At 47.1% G+C, this 18,970-nt stretch overlaps 1 protein-coding gene across 1 annotated transcript in view; it reads right to left on the bottom strand.

The window, feature by feature from the left end:
- VKORC1L1 (vitamin K epoxide reductase complex subunit 1 like 1) overlaps positions 1 to 15,470 on the bottom strand; it is a 50,757-nt gene extending 35,287 nt beyond the window's left edge. The window contains exon 1 of the mRNA XM_060173130.1: positions 15,048 to 15,470. Within this exon, the coding sequence (XP_060029113.1) occupies positions 15,048 to 15,430 (383 nt within the window). The 5' untranslated portion in view covers positions 15,431 to 15,470. The remainder of the gene's footprint in view (positions 1 to 15,047) is intronic.
- Positions 15,471 to 18,970: the final 3,500 nt, after the last annotated feature.

Raw genomic sequence — 18,970 nt, 5'->3', positions numbered from 1 at the left:
AGAGACTAAGCAGTTGTAAATGACAGGGATTTTATTATTATTATTACTTAATTTTGGGAGAAGATTTTTAGAAGAAAAACCTTGCAGGCTGACTAAAAGGCTTACCCGGGTTCAAGCCTGGCCCATACCACACTGAAGGAAGCTTTGGTGCTATGGTCAATCTCTCTCTCTCTCTCTACCTCTTAGCTCTTAAGAAAATGAAACAAACAAAAAATAGTGCAAAGCTGTTAAGAAAGTCCTCATCCAAAAGACAAGAGAGAGGCTGGCAAGATAACACACCCAGCAGAGTGGCTCCCTTGCCAGGCCATGAGCCCCTGGTACACACACCACAGGGTGAGTGGGGAGGGGTGGAGAAGGGAGCTTCAGCGCTGTGGGACCCTGCCCTCACCGTCCACCTCTCACTGGAACAGCAGGTCCTGGACAGTGAAATTAGGAGCAGCAGCATGGGGAGGGAGATCTCGTTCACCAACACTGAAGCACTGCTACAATATCTCTCCTTTTTCTCTCCCTCTGCCTCTCACACTCTATCTAAAGGGGAGGGAGGGGAGTCTGCCAGAAGCATGGAATCATGCAGGAACAGAGTCCCAGTGATAACCTTGGCCACCACACACACACACACACACACACACACACACACCCTCATATACATGGGGGGGGATGTGTTAAACAGCATTAGTTATGCAAAAAGACTCTCATGCCTGAGGGTCTAGTGTCCCAGATTCAGTCCCCCACACCATCATAAACCCGAGCTGAGCAGTGCTCTGGTAAAAAGAAAAAAATTCGCTGATCTTTTATTAAACAGTTTGTCCTGCCTCATAACTAAGTACCTTTCAGACACCAAGCTGCAGATGCTATGATTCCATCCCACACTGGGCAGATGACCAATATGTCCCGGAACCTTACCTCTGGGGGGTATGGATCAACCTGCCAACACTCATGTCCAGCAGAGAAGCCAGGACTCCCACCTTCTGCACCCCAAAAAATTTAGGTCTATACTCCCACAGGCAGAGAAATATTAGGGGAAGATGACTAGAGGGCTCTGAAAGCCAATTCCATTAGGACCCAGAGAGAGAAGAGCAAAAAAGGACAGACATCTGGGAGCAGTAACAAGTGTAGCTGTGACTTAAAGTGGAAGAGAAAGCAGGACCATAGAAAAAATGGACAGATAGATACATAGAAAGATATAGAAATAACAGTCAAGCCGTATCTGTAACCTTGAGAGAATCACTGCAGTTTCCAATGGAGGGAATAGGGACACAGAACTCTGGTGGTGGGAACAGTGTTGGAATGTAACCTTGTTATTTTTGAATTTTGTAAATCACTAATAAAAATGTTTAAAAGAAAATATTTTAAAAAGAGTGTTAATAATGTTCGTTATCAGTATTAACAAATACTGTTGTGGACATGGAGACAAGGGGACCGTTGTGCAATGCTGGTGGAATTGTAAACTGGTACAGCCACTATAGAGTGTGGAAGAGTCACATAAACTTCAGAACTAGAATGACTGTGGGGGATGGGCGGTAGCTCGCCGCTAAGTTCACATTTACAGTGCACAACGACTCAGGTTCAAGCTCCCGGTACCCACCACAAGTGGTGAAGCAACGCTGCAGGTCTCTTACTCTCCCTCTCTCTCTCTCCCATCTCTCTCAATTTCTCCTTTTTCTTTTGTCTTTTTTGTTTTTATTTTAAAATAGCCTCCCTTCCCTTTCCACTCTCTTCCTCCCCCCTTCTTCCTGTTATTTATTTATTGGATAGAGACAAAGGGAAACCAAGAGGGAAGGGGGAAGACAGAGAGGGACAGAGACCAACAGACGTCAGTAGCACTGCCTGTGAAGCTTTCCCCCTGCAGGTGGGAAGTGGGGTTGGACCCAGGTCCTTGCGCACTGTAATTTGTGCCCTCAACTAGGTGCAGCACTGCCACCCCCACTCAATTTCTATCTCTATCCAAAGTAAATATATATATATGTATGAAATAAATTACAAGAATAACTATGATTCAATAATTCTTCTGAGACCATACCCAAGGGAGATGAAAACACAAACTTGAGACACTACCTTTACCCTCATAGTCTTAGCAGCATTATTTACAATGGCCAAGACACAGAAACAACCGTCAACGGTTTTATTTTATTTTGTCATAATAAATGAGGCAACCCTACCATTTTAACTGCATGAGTGAATCTTGAAAGCATTAAGCTAAGTGAAATTAAATCAGAAAGACAAACCTTGCATGATTTTACTTAGATGGGAAATCTAAAAGACAAAATAGAACCAAAACAAACCAAACTCATGGGGGGAGGGGAACAGATCAGATACGTGTTGTTTACCAGAGGCAGAAGGGACTGGAGCAGAATTGCCAAAAGGTACTAGCTTCTAGTAATAAGCAGTAGAAATGTGATGCACACAATGAGTTATTAAGAGAACAAACCTCACAAACATCACAAAGAGGAAGAAAAAACTTTCCCCCCTCTTGTTTAAATTGTTTTTTTTTAATGTAGCACCAGAGAACAGGTGTCTCTCCCCTTCCCCTCTCCCCTTTTGATTTCTCTCTTTACTCAATAAATAAGGCATATATTTTAAACCAAGTACTGTGCATAATGGTAGAGAAGGATTTGAGTTGGTGGTGGGAGACACCGCTCATGGAGAGACAAGAAACTGTAACCAGGGGGTTGGGCGTTGGTGCACCAGATTAGGTGCACGCAGTACAAAGCACAAGGATCCCAGTTTGAGGCCCCGACTCCCCACCTGCAGGGGGGTCGCCTCACAGGTGGAAAAGCAGATCTGCAGGTGTCTTTCTCTCTCCCTATCTTCTCACTCCCCTCTCAATTTCTCTTTCTCCTATCCAATAAAAAAATAAATAACTAAAGGAAAAAATGGCCACCAGCAGTGGATTTGTAGTGCCAGCACCCGGCCCCAGTGATAACCCTGGAGGCAAAAAAAAAGAAACTAATTATATGACAACTGTCTTGTAAAAGGTTTATTATTAATTAATTAATTTATTATTGGATAGAGAGAAACTGGGAGGGGGAGATAGAGCGGGAGAGAGTTAGACACCTGCAACACTGCTTCACCACTCGTGAAGCTTTCCCCCTGCAAGTGGGGACCAGGGGTCTGAACCTGGGTCCTTGCACACTGTAAAGTGAGTGCTTAACCAGGTGCACCACCGCCTGCCCCGTCTTGTAAATAGTTGTTTCACTAATGAAATGATTTGAGACAAGAATACAGTATATTTGTGCCCTCTAAGAATGTTATTACAAAAATCTAAGAAACAGAGTATATCTAAGTTAAATCTCTAATTCTATGAAAGGTGAATGCTTAGTAAAGCAATAATGTTTTTAAAAATTAGATCTCAAATGCACACTGAAAATAAATGCACAGTGCAGTCATGTCATTGTAGATTTCAAGGAAAACTCTATAGGAATGAGTCTATAAAATTTTACATGAGCACATAAGCACTGGATATACATATATATATATATACATACATACACACACACATATATATATAATTTATTTATTGGTTAGAGACAGAGAAATCAGGAGAGAGGGAGAGATAGAGAGCCACTTGCTTCACTGTTCCTGAAACACATACACACACTGTGGGTAGGGATGGAGGGCTTGAACCTTGGTCCTTGCACATTGTAACAATGTGCACTCAACAAAGTTTCTGGTCTGAAATTTTTTAATGTTACAATCTTTCCAGCCAAGATAATGTAGGCACATGTTACTAATAGTTTCGAACTCGAGTGCACATATCAAGAAACCAAGAGCCTATTTATTACCCATACTGTCAGCCCAGGTGATGGCATTACAGATTTTTTTCCTTTTGTGCTTGCTTTCCCTCAAGTATTCTTGATTTTTTGTTTACTTTTTATTCTAAAATAATTGTATAAAGCTGGGGAAGTAGCATAGAGGTAATGCAAAATATTTTCCTGCATGAGGTTACCAAGTCTCAGGCTCAATCCCCAACACCAACTTAAGTCAGAATTAAGTGCTCATCATGATAGAAAGAAAGGAAAGGAGAAAAAAGAGAGAAAGAAAGGAAGAAATTAAAGAAAAGAAAAAATAAACAAACACAGATGCCCAGGGAGCTCCCCAGCACCATGGTTATTCCCTTTAAACCCCCCTCCCATCTTGCATTACTCTCATCCAACAGCACAGCCAGCAAACTGACCTGGGTACAATCTGAAGAGTATATTCAGAGGTTTGTTTTTTTAAAAATATATATATTTATTTATATTATTGGATAGAGACAGAGAGAAACAGAGAGGAGGGGAAGATAGAGAGGGGGAGAGGCAGAAAGACACCTGCAGCCCACTTTACCACTTGTGAAACTTTCCCCCTGCAGGTGGGGACCAGGGGTTTAAACCTGGGTCCTTGTGCACTGTGATGTTTGTGCTTAACCAGGTGCGCCACCACCTGGCCCCGAGAGTGTTTTTTTGTTTTTTTTTTAATATTTTTTACAGGGAGTCGGGCTGTAGTGCAGCGGGTTAAGCGCAGGTGGCGCAAAGCACAAGGACCGACATAAGGATCCCAGTTCGAACCCCGGCTCCCCACCTGCAGGGGAGTCGCTTCACAGGCGGTGAAGCAGGTCTGCAGGTGTCTACCTTTCTCTCCTCCTCTCTGTCTTCCCCTCCTCTCTCCATTTCTCTCTGTCCTATCCAATAACGACAACAATAATAATAACTACTACAATAAAACAACAAGGGCAACAAAAGGGAATAAATAAATAAAATAAATATTAAAAAATAGATAAATAAAAATAAATAAAAAATAAAAATATTTTTTACAGAACAGACAGAAATAGAGTGGAGAGGGGTAGACAGAGGAGAGACACCTGCAGAGCTGTTTCATTGCTCCTGAAGCGTCCCCTGCAGGTGGGGACCAGGAGCTTGAACTACGGTCCTTGAGCATAGTAGCAGGTGCGGGGTAACAGGTGCACTCAACCAGGTGTGCCACCGCCTGGCCCTAGAGTGCTTTTTGTTTTGTTAATTACATTTATTTATTTATTCCCTTTTGTTGCCCTTGGTGGGGTTTTTTATTGTTGTAGTTATTATTATTGTTGTTACTGACATCATCATTGTTAGATAGGACAGAGAAGAGGGTAAGTCAGAGAGGGGGAGAGAAAGACAGACCTGCTTCACTGCCTGTGAAGCGACTCCGAGGGCTTGAACCAGGATCCTTGCGCCCATCCTTGCACTTTGCGCCACGTGTGCTTAACGCACTGTGCTGCCACCCAACTCCCCAGAAAGTGTTTTTAAAGACTTATCTGTGAGAGTGAAAGAGAGGGTGAGAGTGAGAGTGTAAGAGAGAGAAAAACAGTTAGCACTCTAGAACATCATCACACTGGAGCCTGCAACACCAGGGATCAAGCTCCTGCTTGAGACAATGCGTTATCCACTGCGCCATCTGTCCGTGGGCTTAGTCAAATTCCATGAGTTTTACGTGTACGTCTATACAATTTTATCATTTAGCTGAGAGTAACCACGAGGCAGACAACAAAGTGTTCCTGTTCCCACAAAGCTACTTCAAATCTCTCTAGCCACACACCCCTTCCCCAATGCCTAAAACCTGACAAACATGCAGAGTTTCTTTCCCTTCCTCCCTTTCTTCTTCCCTTCCTTCCTTTGTTTTACCAAAGTGCTGCTCAGCTGACCTCCGCTCTGGTGGCACCAGGATTTGGACATGGGACTGCTGGTGTCGCAGGCATGAATGTGGTGTCGCAGGCATGAATGTCACTACTGTTGGTGCTAAGCCCATGGCCTTTACTCCTTTTTTTTTTTTTCCTTTTAATTTTAAAAACAGAAAGAGGCAGAAAGAACAACAGAGGCATCATAGTACTGCTCCACTATCCATGACTTTCTCCTGGCGCTATGGTGCTCTTATGTGGCTCCGGGGTTCAGGGCTCAACCCAAAGCACCAGGCTGGTAAGGCTTGGTGAGGCACATGCTCTACCAGGTGAGTCACCGCTCAGCTCCCAGAAAGGTCCTTTCCCGAGAGAGTTCTTCTGAATCATGGAGGAAATGCATTCCTCTTAAATGCCGGTGCCAAGTTCCTGGCCTGATTCTCCTGTCTCCGTATGACTCAACAGTCCCTCACAGAGGGGGACTCCACCCTGGGAACTCGGATTCCCCTTCTCCACACCCTCAACCTGCAGGTGCCTAAACGGATTTTATCTCTCTCCCCTAGAGTTTCCTGCAAGTCTTCCTCATAGCTCAGCCCACTCCTAATCTGTTCACTGAGTATGCCAGGCCCCAGGCAAGCCTACTTGAATACTATGCCCCTGTTTTTCCACCATGTGCGCTTAACTCACTGTACTACCAGCTGACCCCCTTGCCCCTGCTTTTCCAAAAGAATCCCCTAGACAAGTTAAAACTATAATGCAAACTCTTAATATGTTTTGGCATATAGACACTAAAATAAAATGGTGCAAAAGCTTGCACACTTTCCAAGTGCGGCTGCTAAGGGCAGTCTGATCTAGTACTGTCAATATCAGATCTAAATGCAATTTAAAGTAGTGATAAAGAGATTTCCGGAGGGAGATTCCCTGGGTTAGAAGCGGGCTTCTGCCACTCTATGTTGGGATTAGATGTCACTCCCATCTGGATGCCTGTTTTCTCAGCTGTAAAATGTTGACAGAATGTCTAAGCCTCACCTGGCAGGCAACACAGTTTCCCATGTGTGAGGACCTGGGTTTGGGCCCCATGCCACCACAAAGATGCACCACACAAAAACAGCAAGTTTCAGAAGTGGTAAAGCAGTGCTATGGTGTCTCTCTTTCACCCTCTTATCTTTAAGGGGCAGAAAAAAAGGTTCAAAGGGATTGATGGAATCAATCATGCAGGTACCAAGTCCTAAAAAAGCTCTAGAAGAAAAAAAAAAAAAATTAGAAGCTCTGAACCCCACAGGGCCACTATGAGGATGAAATCACATGTGGACTGCAGCACTGCCTGGCACACAGCACTATGGGAGTGTTAGCAGATACTCTAACACACGGAGGTCCAGAGACAACCCTGAGCTACCTTTCTGCTCCTCCTACCCTCTTTGGTGCATAGTCTAATGCACACCAATAATAATGGGAAGAAAAGAATCCATATCTCAGGCATTAAATTCATCTTGGTCAAAACTACTAGAATGAATTTCCCATTACATATGACCCGTTCTTAGCATTCAGAAGTCTAAGCACCACCCAGAAGTACAGGAGTGACAGAAAGAATGCTAGCAGAGCATAGCCAGAAAGTGTAAGCACTAAAGTGTGTGTTCCAAATGGAGCAGGTAATGAAGTCATGCTTCTGGGAAGTTTCAGGGCGGCTCACCCAGAGGGATGAAGAAGCCCATTCACTGTATATGGCTAGTATCTTTCCATGGGAAGCAGTGGCTCTATTAACTATACATGAATTTAACTGGAAAATGGGGGAGGAGAGACTCCACTCAAGTGCTCTGAAAGCTAGACTTCCAGTTCCAAACTGCTTGCATTGAACCCTGGGGATCTCAGCTGGATGAAGAATGGAGCAGAAAAGATTTCTGGGTTCTATTCTGATTCTAAAAATGGATGATATCTCAACTGAGGGGACAACAAATAGATGGAACTGAACTTTCCAGAGACACACCAGTCAATCCACCTATCAACAACTGGACTGTAAGCCATTAACCCTCCCACAAAATGAGGTCTAAAAACAAACAAAACAAAAAAGGACACCTGTTGAATATTTTGCAAAACGGGCAGCTGAGAACTTAAAATGATTTCTGTCGGGAAATTGTGTGGATGTGGTTGAGCTTGGCAGGGCTTGACTTGAGGAGTGTGTCTATCCTGTCAGTCTCTCTCTCTACCAAGAGGTTGAGCAAAGAGGGACAAGAGTAACCCCAAAGGTGTGCCTTGTCATATTAGACTCCCTGCCTCACAATGCATACCGCATTCCTGATATTATGGCCATTAGATAAAAAGAAAGGGGGAGATGTTGGGAAATTGTGAGGAGCCTCACAAAGCACCCTGCATTCCTGATACTAAGGCCTATCTACATAATCATTGTTTTGCCTGAAACATCCCCACCCATTCCATCCATTCCTTTGATCTATCTTCTTTCTACCCTTGAGACCCTCCCTGCCTGCAGGACAATATTAATCCTACCAGTTAAAACCCTTGCAACAGTTGCTAAGGAAGTTTCTACCTTCCCAGGCCCTTTTGCCTTTCTCCAGCCCTTTCCTAGTGATTTTCCATTTCCGACTTGCCACTTCTGGGTCTGCCCTTAAAAAAGCCTGGGCCCTCTGATCAATAAACACATTGCATTGTCTCGCCACCACGTGTGTGTTCCTGAGTCATCTCCCTTGTGTCGCTGAGTGAGTAGCAGCCCAGGCTGGTTCCAGTCGAGTTCTCTCCAACCCAGAGAGTACGCGCCCGGGAAGAGACACCCCCACACTAGCCCGGTATCTAGCACCCAATGTGGGGCCTATCCCCCCTCAGCTCCACATAAGTGGCAGATGTATGAAGGCGCCCCAACCCCAGGTAAGTACACAGCTGCTTTGCTCTCTGCAGACTTGTGTTTACGAGGGCACTGCGGTTCTTTTTCTCTCTCTTCTTGTTTTCCTGAGACGCCTCTGTCATGGGCAACCTTTCTTCTTATCAGGAGGATTCCCAAATCCTCTACTCCTTTTTCACTAGACAGGCTCTCTGTCTCTGGGACATTTTGCTCTGGGCCACACCTTGGTTCCTCTTGACCATGATTGTAGCTTTCAGGAGATATGCAGGGCCCTCTCCCAAAAAGACCAAGGAAGTTCCCGCTAAGACTTCCCTGGCTCCCTCTCCCGTGTCTCCCGCAGAGAGTGGCAACTCTAACTTGGAAAACGGCCCCAGTCTAAGGGACCTTGAGGCTGCGATCCAAGATTTAAAGGAGAAGGTCATTCTGCTTGCCCAGCACCATACATGCCTTCTAGAGAAAGCAAAACCTCCCCAGCCTGCCTCCCCCCCCCCCCCCCCCCGATCCTGACCCACCGTAAGCCCTCTGCACTTGGCCCAGCAGCTGCCTTTTAGGCAGACCCATCTCCGGCTGCCCCCTGCCGCTTCTGCAGCTCCTTATACCGCGGCTCCTCCCCCTGCCGCTACGCCACTATCTGACACAGAATACCTTTGCCGGCTTCGTGACAGAGCTTTTCCTCCGGAGCAAGTCCACACATTCCCAGTAAATGTTAGCCCCAATAGACAGAGACCTCAGACGTGGTATCCATATGCTTCCACAGATCTTAAGGAACTTTGTCAGGTACTTAAAGAGGATGGAATCACGCTCCATGGACCAGATCTATTTTACAAGACCTTCTCCAGAACCTTAACACTCCCCAAGACCAGAGGGACGTAGCTCGCTCTATGCTCCCAGGCCCACTCTTCCTTCAATGGGAAGCCTTTTTTCAGGGATGAATGCCTGCAGCAATCCCGCAGGAAGAGTCAGAACCAGCCTAACTGGGATTTTGAGGCCCTTTTTGGAATAGGACGTCGGGAGACAGGTCTCCAGCAATCGGAAGCAAAATTTTCCCCCTGTCATTTTGATCAGGTATGCCTCTGTGCATTACAAGAGTGGGAGCGGTTAACACCCCCCACGGGAGTGGCCTCAGCCCCCATTCTCTCCCTTCGCCAAGAACCTGATGAATCCCTAGCTAAATTCATTACCAGGGTCCAATCAGGTTTGGAGAGAAAGATTTCTGATCCTGACGCCCATTTCCTTCTCCTGTGCTCTATAGTCTGGGATAGCATACTTCCTGATTTCCGTCAGGCATGCCTCAGTCTTAAAAAACAAGCACCCTGACAGATGGACTGTGGCAACTTAAGAGATAAATTATAAAACCTACCAAGCTTTGGCCATGGCACAAGCCTTTGCTGCTGCTTTAGAGAAGCAAAAAGGGGACTGCTTTAGGTGTGGCAGTTCTGGCCATTGGAGGAATGAGTGCCCTAATCCTAGGTGTAACTTTCGCCCTCGGCCGGATTCCCGGAAGCCCCGAACGCCTTGTCCTAGATGCCGGGCTAGCATGGGGGTGCCTCTTCCCAGGCGCGTACTCTCTGGGTTGGAGAGAACTCGACTGGAACCAGCCTGGGCTGCTACTCACTCAGCGACACAAGGGAGATGACTCAGGAACACACACGTGGTGGCGAGACAATGCAATGTGTTTATTGATCAGAGGGCCCAGGCTTTTTTAAGGGCAGACCCAGAAGTGGCAAGTCGGAAATGGAAATCACTAGGAAAGGGCCGGAGAAAGGCAAAAGGGCCTGGGAAGGTAGAAACTTCCTTAGCAACTGTTGCAAGGGTTTTAACTGGTAGGATTAATATTGTCCTGCAGGCAGGGAGGGTCTCAAGGGTAGAAAGAAGATAGATCAAAGGAATGGATGGAATGGGTGGGGATGTTTCAGGCAAAACAATGATTATGTAGATAGGCCTTAGTATCAGGAATGCAGGGTGCTTTGTGAGGCTTCTCACAATTTCCCGACAGATTTCTCCTTTTGTTTTTGAATGAATAAGCTAGAGCTAGATAAAGTTAGAATCAGAGACTGAACACCAGACCTTCCCTGCAAGGCCTGTGCTCTACTGCTGTGCCACCTCCCAAATACCAATATTAAGAATGCCAGGACCAGGAGTCAGGCGGTAGTGCAGTGGGTTAAACGCACGTGGCGTGAAGCTCAAGGAACAGCATAAGGATCCCAGTTCGAGCCCCCAGCTCCCCACCTGCAGGGGAGTCACTTCACAGGTGGTGAAGCAGGTCTGCAGGTGTCTTTCTTCTCTCCTGTTCTCTGTCTTCTCCTCCTCTCTCCATTTCTCTCTGTCCTAACAATGACAACATCAATAACACTACAATAAAAAAGACAGCAAGGACAACAAAAGGGAAAATAAATAAATAAAACTTTAAAAAAAAAAGACTGCTAGCACCACCTAGACTACTAATAACTCAAGATCATCCCTACTATTTTTACACAAAAACCCTCCCTAGAAGGAGTCTAACTGGGTAGAGCATAGACTGTGCATGGAGTCGCAGTCCCAAGGCCCCAAATTCATACAGCTCAGATCAGTTCTGGTTTCCCTCTCTAAAAAGTAATGAAATGAATCCTAACAGTAAATAAATAAATAATTCACATTGTGGAGGCCCGGAAGGTGGCAGTGGACAAAAATTTGGGCTCTCAAGTATGAGGATCTGAGTTTATGCCCAGCATGCCCAGTATCACGTGTGCCATGTGGAACTCCGGTTCTTTCTCTTCTCTTCCTTCTCTCTTTCCCATAGATAAACAAATGAACTTGACAACAACATTAAAAAAGCGGTGAAGCAGGTCTGCAGGTGTCTTTCTCTCCCCTCTGTCTTCCCCTCCTCTCTCCATTTCTCTCCCTCCTATCCAACAACAACGACAAGAACAATAATAACTACAACAATAAACACTAAGGGCAACTAAATGGAATAAATAAATAAATAAATAATTTTAAAAGTCTTTAAAAAAAGAAAAGCTGTTGATGCAGCCCAGCTGATAGAGTGTACTCGTTACCATGTGCAAAGACCCAGGTTCAAGTTCCCTGTTCTTGCCTGCAGGAGGAAACTTCCCCAGCAGAGGAGCAATGCTGCAGGTCCCCCCCCCCCAACTTCACCCCTCACTCCTTCCCCCTCTCTGCCTCTCACTTTCTATTAAAAAAAAAAAAAAAAGGAAAAAAACAAAAATTTTAAAAAGCCCACCAGAAATGGTGGACTTGTACAGGCACTGAGCCCCAGCAATAACCCTGGTGGGGAAAAATAAAGAAAAGGCTAAGTTCTGAAATTTTATCTTCAAATGATTTGGACAAAAAGGAACATGTGATTTCGCCTTATTAATTTACCACTGGTTTACAAAAGTATATGCTTCATTAGTATAGCGTCACACCTCAAACAAGTATCAACATATCACATGGTACCAACATATCACATGGTACCAGGCACACCCATCACCTAAGCTTTCTTATCAAACAGATGCCTTCTACCCAGAACTTACACCATCTTCCCTCCTGCTCTAGTTATCACTGCTTTCTGTCAGTCTAAAAGTTATTGGCATTGGGTTTTGTTATACTGATACATTATAATTTTAGGAACATATAAAAATACCTTTCTTTTAGGGGTCTGTCAGTGGTGGACGCAGTAGAGTGCACGTTACCATGTGCAAGGACCCAGGTTGTAGGCCCTGGTCCCTACCTACAGGGGGAAGCTTTATGAGTGGCAGAGTAATGTTGCAGATAATAATGTAAATATTCTTTAAATATTAGAGAAAAACTTTTATAAATGAAGTGATGATGGCTGGCAATAGATAAAAGTATGAGTTACTACTGCTTTTTTTTTTTTTTTGCATATACCTAGCAGAACAAACAAACAAAAGCAACTCTACTAAAACTTCCCAATTTTGATTTTTTTTTTTTTAACCAGAGCACTGACCAACTCTGACTTATGGTGGTACAGGAGACTGAATTTGTCGGAGACCAATGCAGGACCCCATGCTTGAGAGTTCAGCACCTTAGCCACTGCACCACCTCCCAGAACACCGTTAATTTTTCTTTTTTTTGTTTTTTAGCTTCAACCCCTTTCTCAAACGTGAGCTCAAACTTCACTTTCCTAATGATCAACATATTCTAGGAATACTGCTACATGGCAATCAACACTTCAGTCAAATAAAAAGCTCTCTCCCCTGGGGACCCAATAGTCTGTTTTGACTTACAGCACTTCTGCATACTTCCAGAAGAAAACCAGTCTATTAGTCAGAGTCGGACCACTTGAATTTGCAAATTTCTATATTGCCATAGGCATATATGATGTTGCAGTTTGTGAATAGGCTAAGGGAACAGGATCACTTTCTTGAAAAGTGATATGTACACATGGCAAGTAGATTATTTACTCTATTACCATCTGTCATTTCTTATCTGTCTTTAGTGACCACCAAGTTTAAAGTACTGTAGGCAGAGCTGGGTAACGTATGCTATACCACCAGCATAGATCCAGGACAGAGCCCCAACATCACCTGAAAGCAGCCCAGAACAGAAGCAAGCTCGACGAATGAGAATGCTCCGGCTGTGGTCAGATCAGCATGAGAGACCCTGACCAGCAGAAAGTAATAATAATTGATTTTATGGAGCGCTACGGAAGAAACACTAGTTCCGGTAGCAAAATATTAAATTCACATTAAAAACTAGAGAGCAATCCAGTTATTTACATATGTCTCTACAGACAGTGTTAATATACTACACGAAGTGGTTTAACATTATCTCAGGCTGCTTTATAAAAAAGTGAAACTTGGCTTTCGGGGCACACAACTAAAAATATCTACAATCTACACTTGGTTCAGAAGCATTCCACTTAAAGAAAAGAGTTTAAGCTTATACAGCTTGGATAATGTAACTGTTTCCATGTCCAAATGTTAAAAGATCCAGTTAAATTTAGTACACACAGACACATATTACAGATGTTTCCAGAATCTAAAATCGGTATTAATTTTGCCTACTAAAGCCCATATCTACCTAACAAGTTGTTTCCATTTCTTTCTTTTTTTAAGATTTGAAATGTACTGCTGGATTGTCTTTTCCTTATATATTTATTCATGCAACTAACTTCAGGTGTAAGGTATCTTTAAGTGCAAATCTTTCCCAATGACTACGGTCCTTGCATGTTATACTCTCAGGAGTACCTGGGCCTTTTATTAAGTGTCCTAACTCGGATCAAAACAGCCAACCACTGAATGGTTTTTGTCACACTGATGTATCTTCCTGTAATGGGGTTGCTACCATTGTAAAACTCATTGAGTTCAATGTGACTATAATGATGGCTATTTCCCACTAAAAAGTTACAGTGTTCTAACTTAAGGGTAAGCGAGGTAGAGTACCTGACTCCTGAGAATTTATAAATAGTGGCAAGACACACTACTACGTGTTGGTTCTGTAATCAGCAATATGTAGGTCAAAACAGCAAGCTCTCCATTACCGGCTACCTAGCAATTTACGGATCAACAGGAGGGAATGGGAAGAAACTGCTCCAACATGACTCCAAGTTCAAACACCGAGCCAAAGTGTGTCTCTATTAATATCGTAACCTATCAATTTGAAAAGAGCAAACCCTTCATTTTCCTGTTCTCAATGAGTCCTCAAAAAGCAGCAGTGACTTTTAAATCCCTTCCTTTCAAAGTCACTTGCCCAGGAAAATCCAGCGCAGACGATCAAAGTGTAACGGGGGGGGGGGGGGGCGGGGGGGGGCTTTTTTTTTTAAAGCTAAAAATTTCTGCACAGCGACATCACCCCGAGTTTCAGCACGACGTGCCTGCCACACATCACCCGCAACGGCCCGAGAAGTCGCCCTCCGAGCCCCCAGCAGATGCGGCCGCCGCTGGCAGGCGGAGGCGGCGAGACGGAGCCCCCAGCTCGGGCCACTCACCGCCCGGCACGGCCGCTCCGAACACACGCCAGGGCGGCGGCGGGGGACGGCGGCGGGCGAGGGGCGGCGGGCGAGGTCCGAGAAACCAGATGCGCCGGGCGCCGGCGTCCGCTTCCAGAGCCGGGTCGGACGCCCGGCCCCGCGGGTCCGCACACCCGCCCCGAGCGCCACAAAGAGGCCTGAGCGCGGAAACACCTGTCCCGGCCCCGGGCGCCCGCAGGGCAGAGCCGCCCCGAGCCCACGCCGCCCGCGGACCCGCCTCCCGGCCCTCCCCGCCGGGGCGCCCCCTCCGGCCGCCTCCCATCCCACGTCCAGAAGCCCCGCGGTCCGTCCAGCCGCCCGGACCCGGGGGGAACCACACTCCCTCGCTCCCTCCGGCGCCCTCCCGGCCCGGCTCGGCCTCCCCGAGCGCCGCCGAGCCGCGCCGGCCTCCCGGCTGCGCGCTGCCACCTCATCGGCGTCGCGGCCGCGGCCCCGCAGCTCCCCGCCGCCCGGCCCGCGCCCCCCGCGGCCCCCGCGCCCGCCCCGCCGAGGGTCCCCGCCGCCTCAGGCCCCGCGCCGCCCGCCCGCGCGCTCCCCGCCCCCGGCCTCCGCCCTCGCCCCGCTCGGCCGCTCCCGGCCCGCTTCCCGGCCCCGGCTACCTGGAGGCGAGGGCGGCGGAGCACTTGACCCAGGGCCCGAGGTCGCAGAGGGCCCGGTGCTCGGGGTCCCGCTCCTTCTCCCGCTCCACGTGGTAGGCGTAGATGGACAGCAGGATCCCGGCGGCGCACACCGCATACCGGGCCACCCGCTCCCACCGCGGCACCGACACTCTCAGCAGGACGGGCGCCGCCATCTTCCCCCCTCCGCCGCGGCCGCCGCCGCCTCGGCCGCCGCCTCCACCTCCTTCGCCGCCGCCGCCGCCGCCTCCCTCCGCCTCCACCTCCGCCGCCGCCGCCCGTCGGGGCCCGACCCAGCCGCCGCCGCCGCTGCCGCCGCCGCCGCCACCGCCGCCGCCAGCGCCGCCGCCGCCGCCGAGCCCCATTGGCCCGATCGCCTGCTCCGGGCCCCGCCCCCACAGGCGCGCGGCCCAACCGCCCAGAAAGGAGAGAGGCGGGCGGCGCGGGGCAGCGCGCGGCGCGGGGGGAGCCGCGGAGCGCGCAACCGCCGGGCGACGGAGGCGGCGCGGCGCGGGGGCGTGGCCTCGGAGGGGCGCGCCCGCTCTGGGCGTGGTCTGGGTTGAGGGGCGGGGCCCGGAAGGGACGGGAGGACACGTGAGCAAGTTCAGCGGTACCGCCGTTTGTGATGGGACAAACCCTTGACGCTAGAGGTTGTGATCGGTTGCGGTCTCCTTTTTTTTTTCCCTTTTTGGCTTGATGTTTTCTAAGCCAATCCCAATTATCTTATTTTCTCCACCACCACCCCTAGGCGCTTCGTGTTTCGCAAGAACAAACTTAAATATCTAATTAGGAATGCCTTGCTTCACTGTAAAACAGAACTCGAGGTGGATTAGCATAAATCATGACATAAATACATGAAGACAAGAAAGACAGCTTATAATAAATGGAAAGACAGCAGAGGAGTAAGAACAGACTACAGGGTCCTGCACGATTAGCAAAACAGCCATAAGCTAGGCTCTGAGCTTCCGAGTAGCCAATATTCAAAAGAAAATGTGTGTGTGTGTGTGTGTGTGTGTGAGAGAGAGAGAGAGAGAGAGAGAGAGAGAGAGATTTCCCGTATCTCTAGAAGAAAGAAGAAGAAGAAAAGCATATACGATTCATGGAGCTTCACAGAGCACAGCTCAACTCCAGTTTATGGCGATATATAGGCTTGAACCTGGGACCTCAGAGATTCAGTCATGAAAGTTTGTTTTTGTTTACATAACCACTATGCTATCTTGCCTGCCTGATTAACAGCTTTTCCTTGGTTGCAGCTCTCAGATTTTCCAGGGCATCACATGATGATGATTTTTGAGTAATAAGCAATGTCTTTGTACTATTAATCTATTGTTGCATAGAAAATTACCCAAAACTTAGCAGACTGAACAAAAAGCTCTTATTTTTCTCACAGTTTCTGTGGGTCAGGAATCTAGTTGCTATTCACATATTCTCTGACTCAGATTCTTTGACAAGACTGCAGTCAAGATGCCAATCAGGACTGAGGGGGCTCACTGACTTGAAAGAGCAAGGTGACTCACATGGCCATGGTTAGCCCTCAGGTCCTCTTCAGCTATTGACTTCAGCTGTTAGCATTTACCAGTTCCTTGTCACCCGCACCTCTCTATGAGAAGCTGCTAACAATGGATATAAGAGAGAGAAAGGTGGAGTCACTGTCTTTTCTGTAACCTAATCTCAAGAGAGATTTTACTGCTATTACTTGAAAATCAGGAGGTGACACAGTGAATAAAGCATTGACTCTCAAGCATGAGGTCCTGAGTTCAACCCTCAGTAGCACATGTTCCAGAGAGATGTCTGGTTCTTCCTCTCTCTCGTATCTTTCTAATTAATAAATAAAATCATAGCACAGCGGATTAAGCGCACATGGCGCAAAGTGCAAGGACTGGCATAAAGATCCCAGTTCAAGCCCCGGCTCCCCACCTGCAGGGGGAGTCGCTTCACAGGCGGTGAAGCAGGTCTGCAGGTGTCTTTCTCTCCCCCTCTCTGTCTTCCCCTCCTCTCTCCATTTCTTTCTGTTCTATCCAGCAAGGACGACAATGATAATAACTACAACAATAAAACAACAAGGGCAACAAAAGGGAATAAATAAATAAGTATTTAAAAAATAAATAAATAAAATATTTTTTTTATTTATTCCCTTTTTGTTGTCCTTGTTGTTTTTATTGTTGCAGTTACGGACGTTGTTGTTATTGGATAGGACAGAGAGAAATGGAGAGAGGAGGGGAAGACAGAGAGGGGGAGACAGAGACACCTGCAGACCTGCTTCACCGCCTGTGAAAGCATCTCCCCTGCAGGTGGGGAGCCGGGTTTGAACCAGGATCCTTCCACGGGTCCTTGAGCTTTGCGCCACCTGCGCTTAACCCGCTGAGTTACCACCCGACTCCCAAATAAAATCTTTTTTAAAAAGAAATGATTTAACTAGAATTGCCCATCTAACTATGAGTGGATAAAGGAAATGTGATTTGTGTATGCAATGGAAGGTAATTCAGCCATTAAAAATTAAATTTTACCATTTGCAACAACATAAATTAGCCTCAAAGGCATTATACTAAGTGAATAAATTCAAAAAAGAAAAATACTATATAACTAGTTATATGTGGAACCAAAGAAGTGGGCGTGGATGGGGACATGTTGGTCAAAAGGTACAAACATTCAGGGACCAGGCAATGGCAGGCCTGGTTGAGTGCACACGGTTACCCAGGTTTGAGCCTCTGCTCCCCATCTGCAGGGAGGAAGCAACATGCAGGCACCAGACCCCAGCGATAGCCCTGGTGACAAAAATGGAAAAAAGAAATAACGGTTATGCGAGAGGGGCCTGGGCGATAGCACAGTGAGTTAAGCGCAGGTGGCACAAAGCGCAGGGCCTAGTGTAGGGATTCAGGTTCCAGCCCTGGACTCTCCACCTGGCGGTGTCGCTTTGCAAGCGGTGAAGCAGGTCTGTAGGTGTCTTATCTTTCTCTCCCCATCTCTGTCTTCCCCTCCTCTCTCCATTTCTCTCTATCCTATCCAACATCAACAGCTATAACAACAATAACAACTACAGCAAGGGCAACAAAATGGGATAAAATGGCCTCCATGAGCAGTGGAGTCGTGGTACAGATACTGAGCCCCAGCAATAACACTGTAGGCATAAAAAAAAAAAAAAAAAAAAAGGAGAAGGGGAAGGGGAAGGGGAAGGAAGAATACATGGTGGGGGTCAGTGGTAGTGCAGCGGTTTAAGCACACATGGTGCGAAGCGGGCTAGGGATCCCAGTTCCAACCCCAGTTCCAACCCCTGACTGGAACCCACGGCTCCCCACCTGCGGGGGAGGGGGGGTGGCTTCGCAAGCAGTGAAGCAGGTCTGCAGGTGTCTATCTTTCTCTCTCCCTCTCTGTCTTCCCCTCCTCTCTCCATTTCTCTCTGTCCTATCCAACAACGACAGCAATAACAACAACAATAAACAACAAGAGCAACAAAAGGGATAAAATGTCCTCCAGGAGCAGTGGATTTGTGGTGCAGGCACCGAGCCTCAGCAATATCCCTGGAGGGAAAAAAATGCATTAGGAGCATTCTAATATACAGAATGGTGACTTTAGTAATAATACTGTAGTGTATATTTGACAGGTGTTAATGGCCCGAGGAGATGGGAAAGTAGTAAGGATCTTACATGTATGAGCTACTGGCACTACATAAACAAGAAAGACAATAAAACATCATAAATGGTGGAGCAGTGCCTTTATGTCTCTCTTACACACACACACACACACACACACACACACACACAGAGTTAAGAAAACATTAATAACTGTTAGGTCTCACACACAGGAAGATAATTATGTACCAGGAGTCAGGCGGTAGCACAGTGGGTTAAACACACAAGGACCAGGCTTAAGAATCCCTGTTCCAGCCCCCGGCTCCCCACCTGCAG

Source organism: Erinaceus europaeus, chromosome 15 (assembly GCF_950295315.1).
Source record: "Erinaceus europaeus chromosome 15, mEriEur2.1, whole genome shotgun sequence".
In the NCBI taxonomy this organism is placed as follows: Eukaryota; Metazoa; Chordata; class Mammalia; order Eulipotyphla; family Erinaceidae; genus Erinaceus; species Erinaceus europaeus.
Note: the sequence above shows the minus strand (reverse complement) of the source record. Positions and strands in the feature narration are given on the sequence as shown.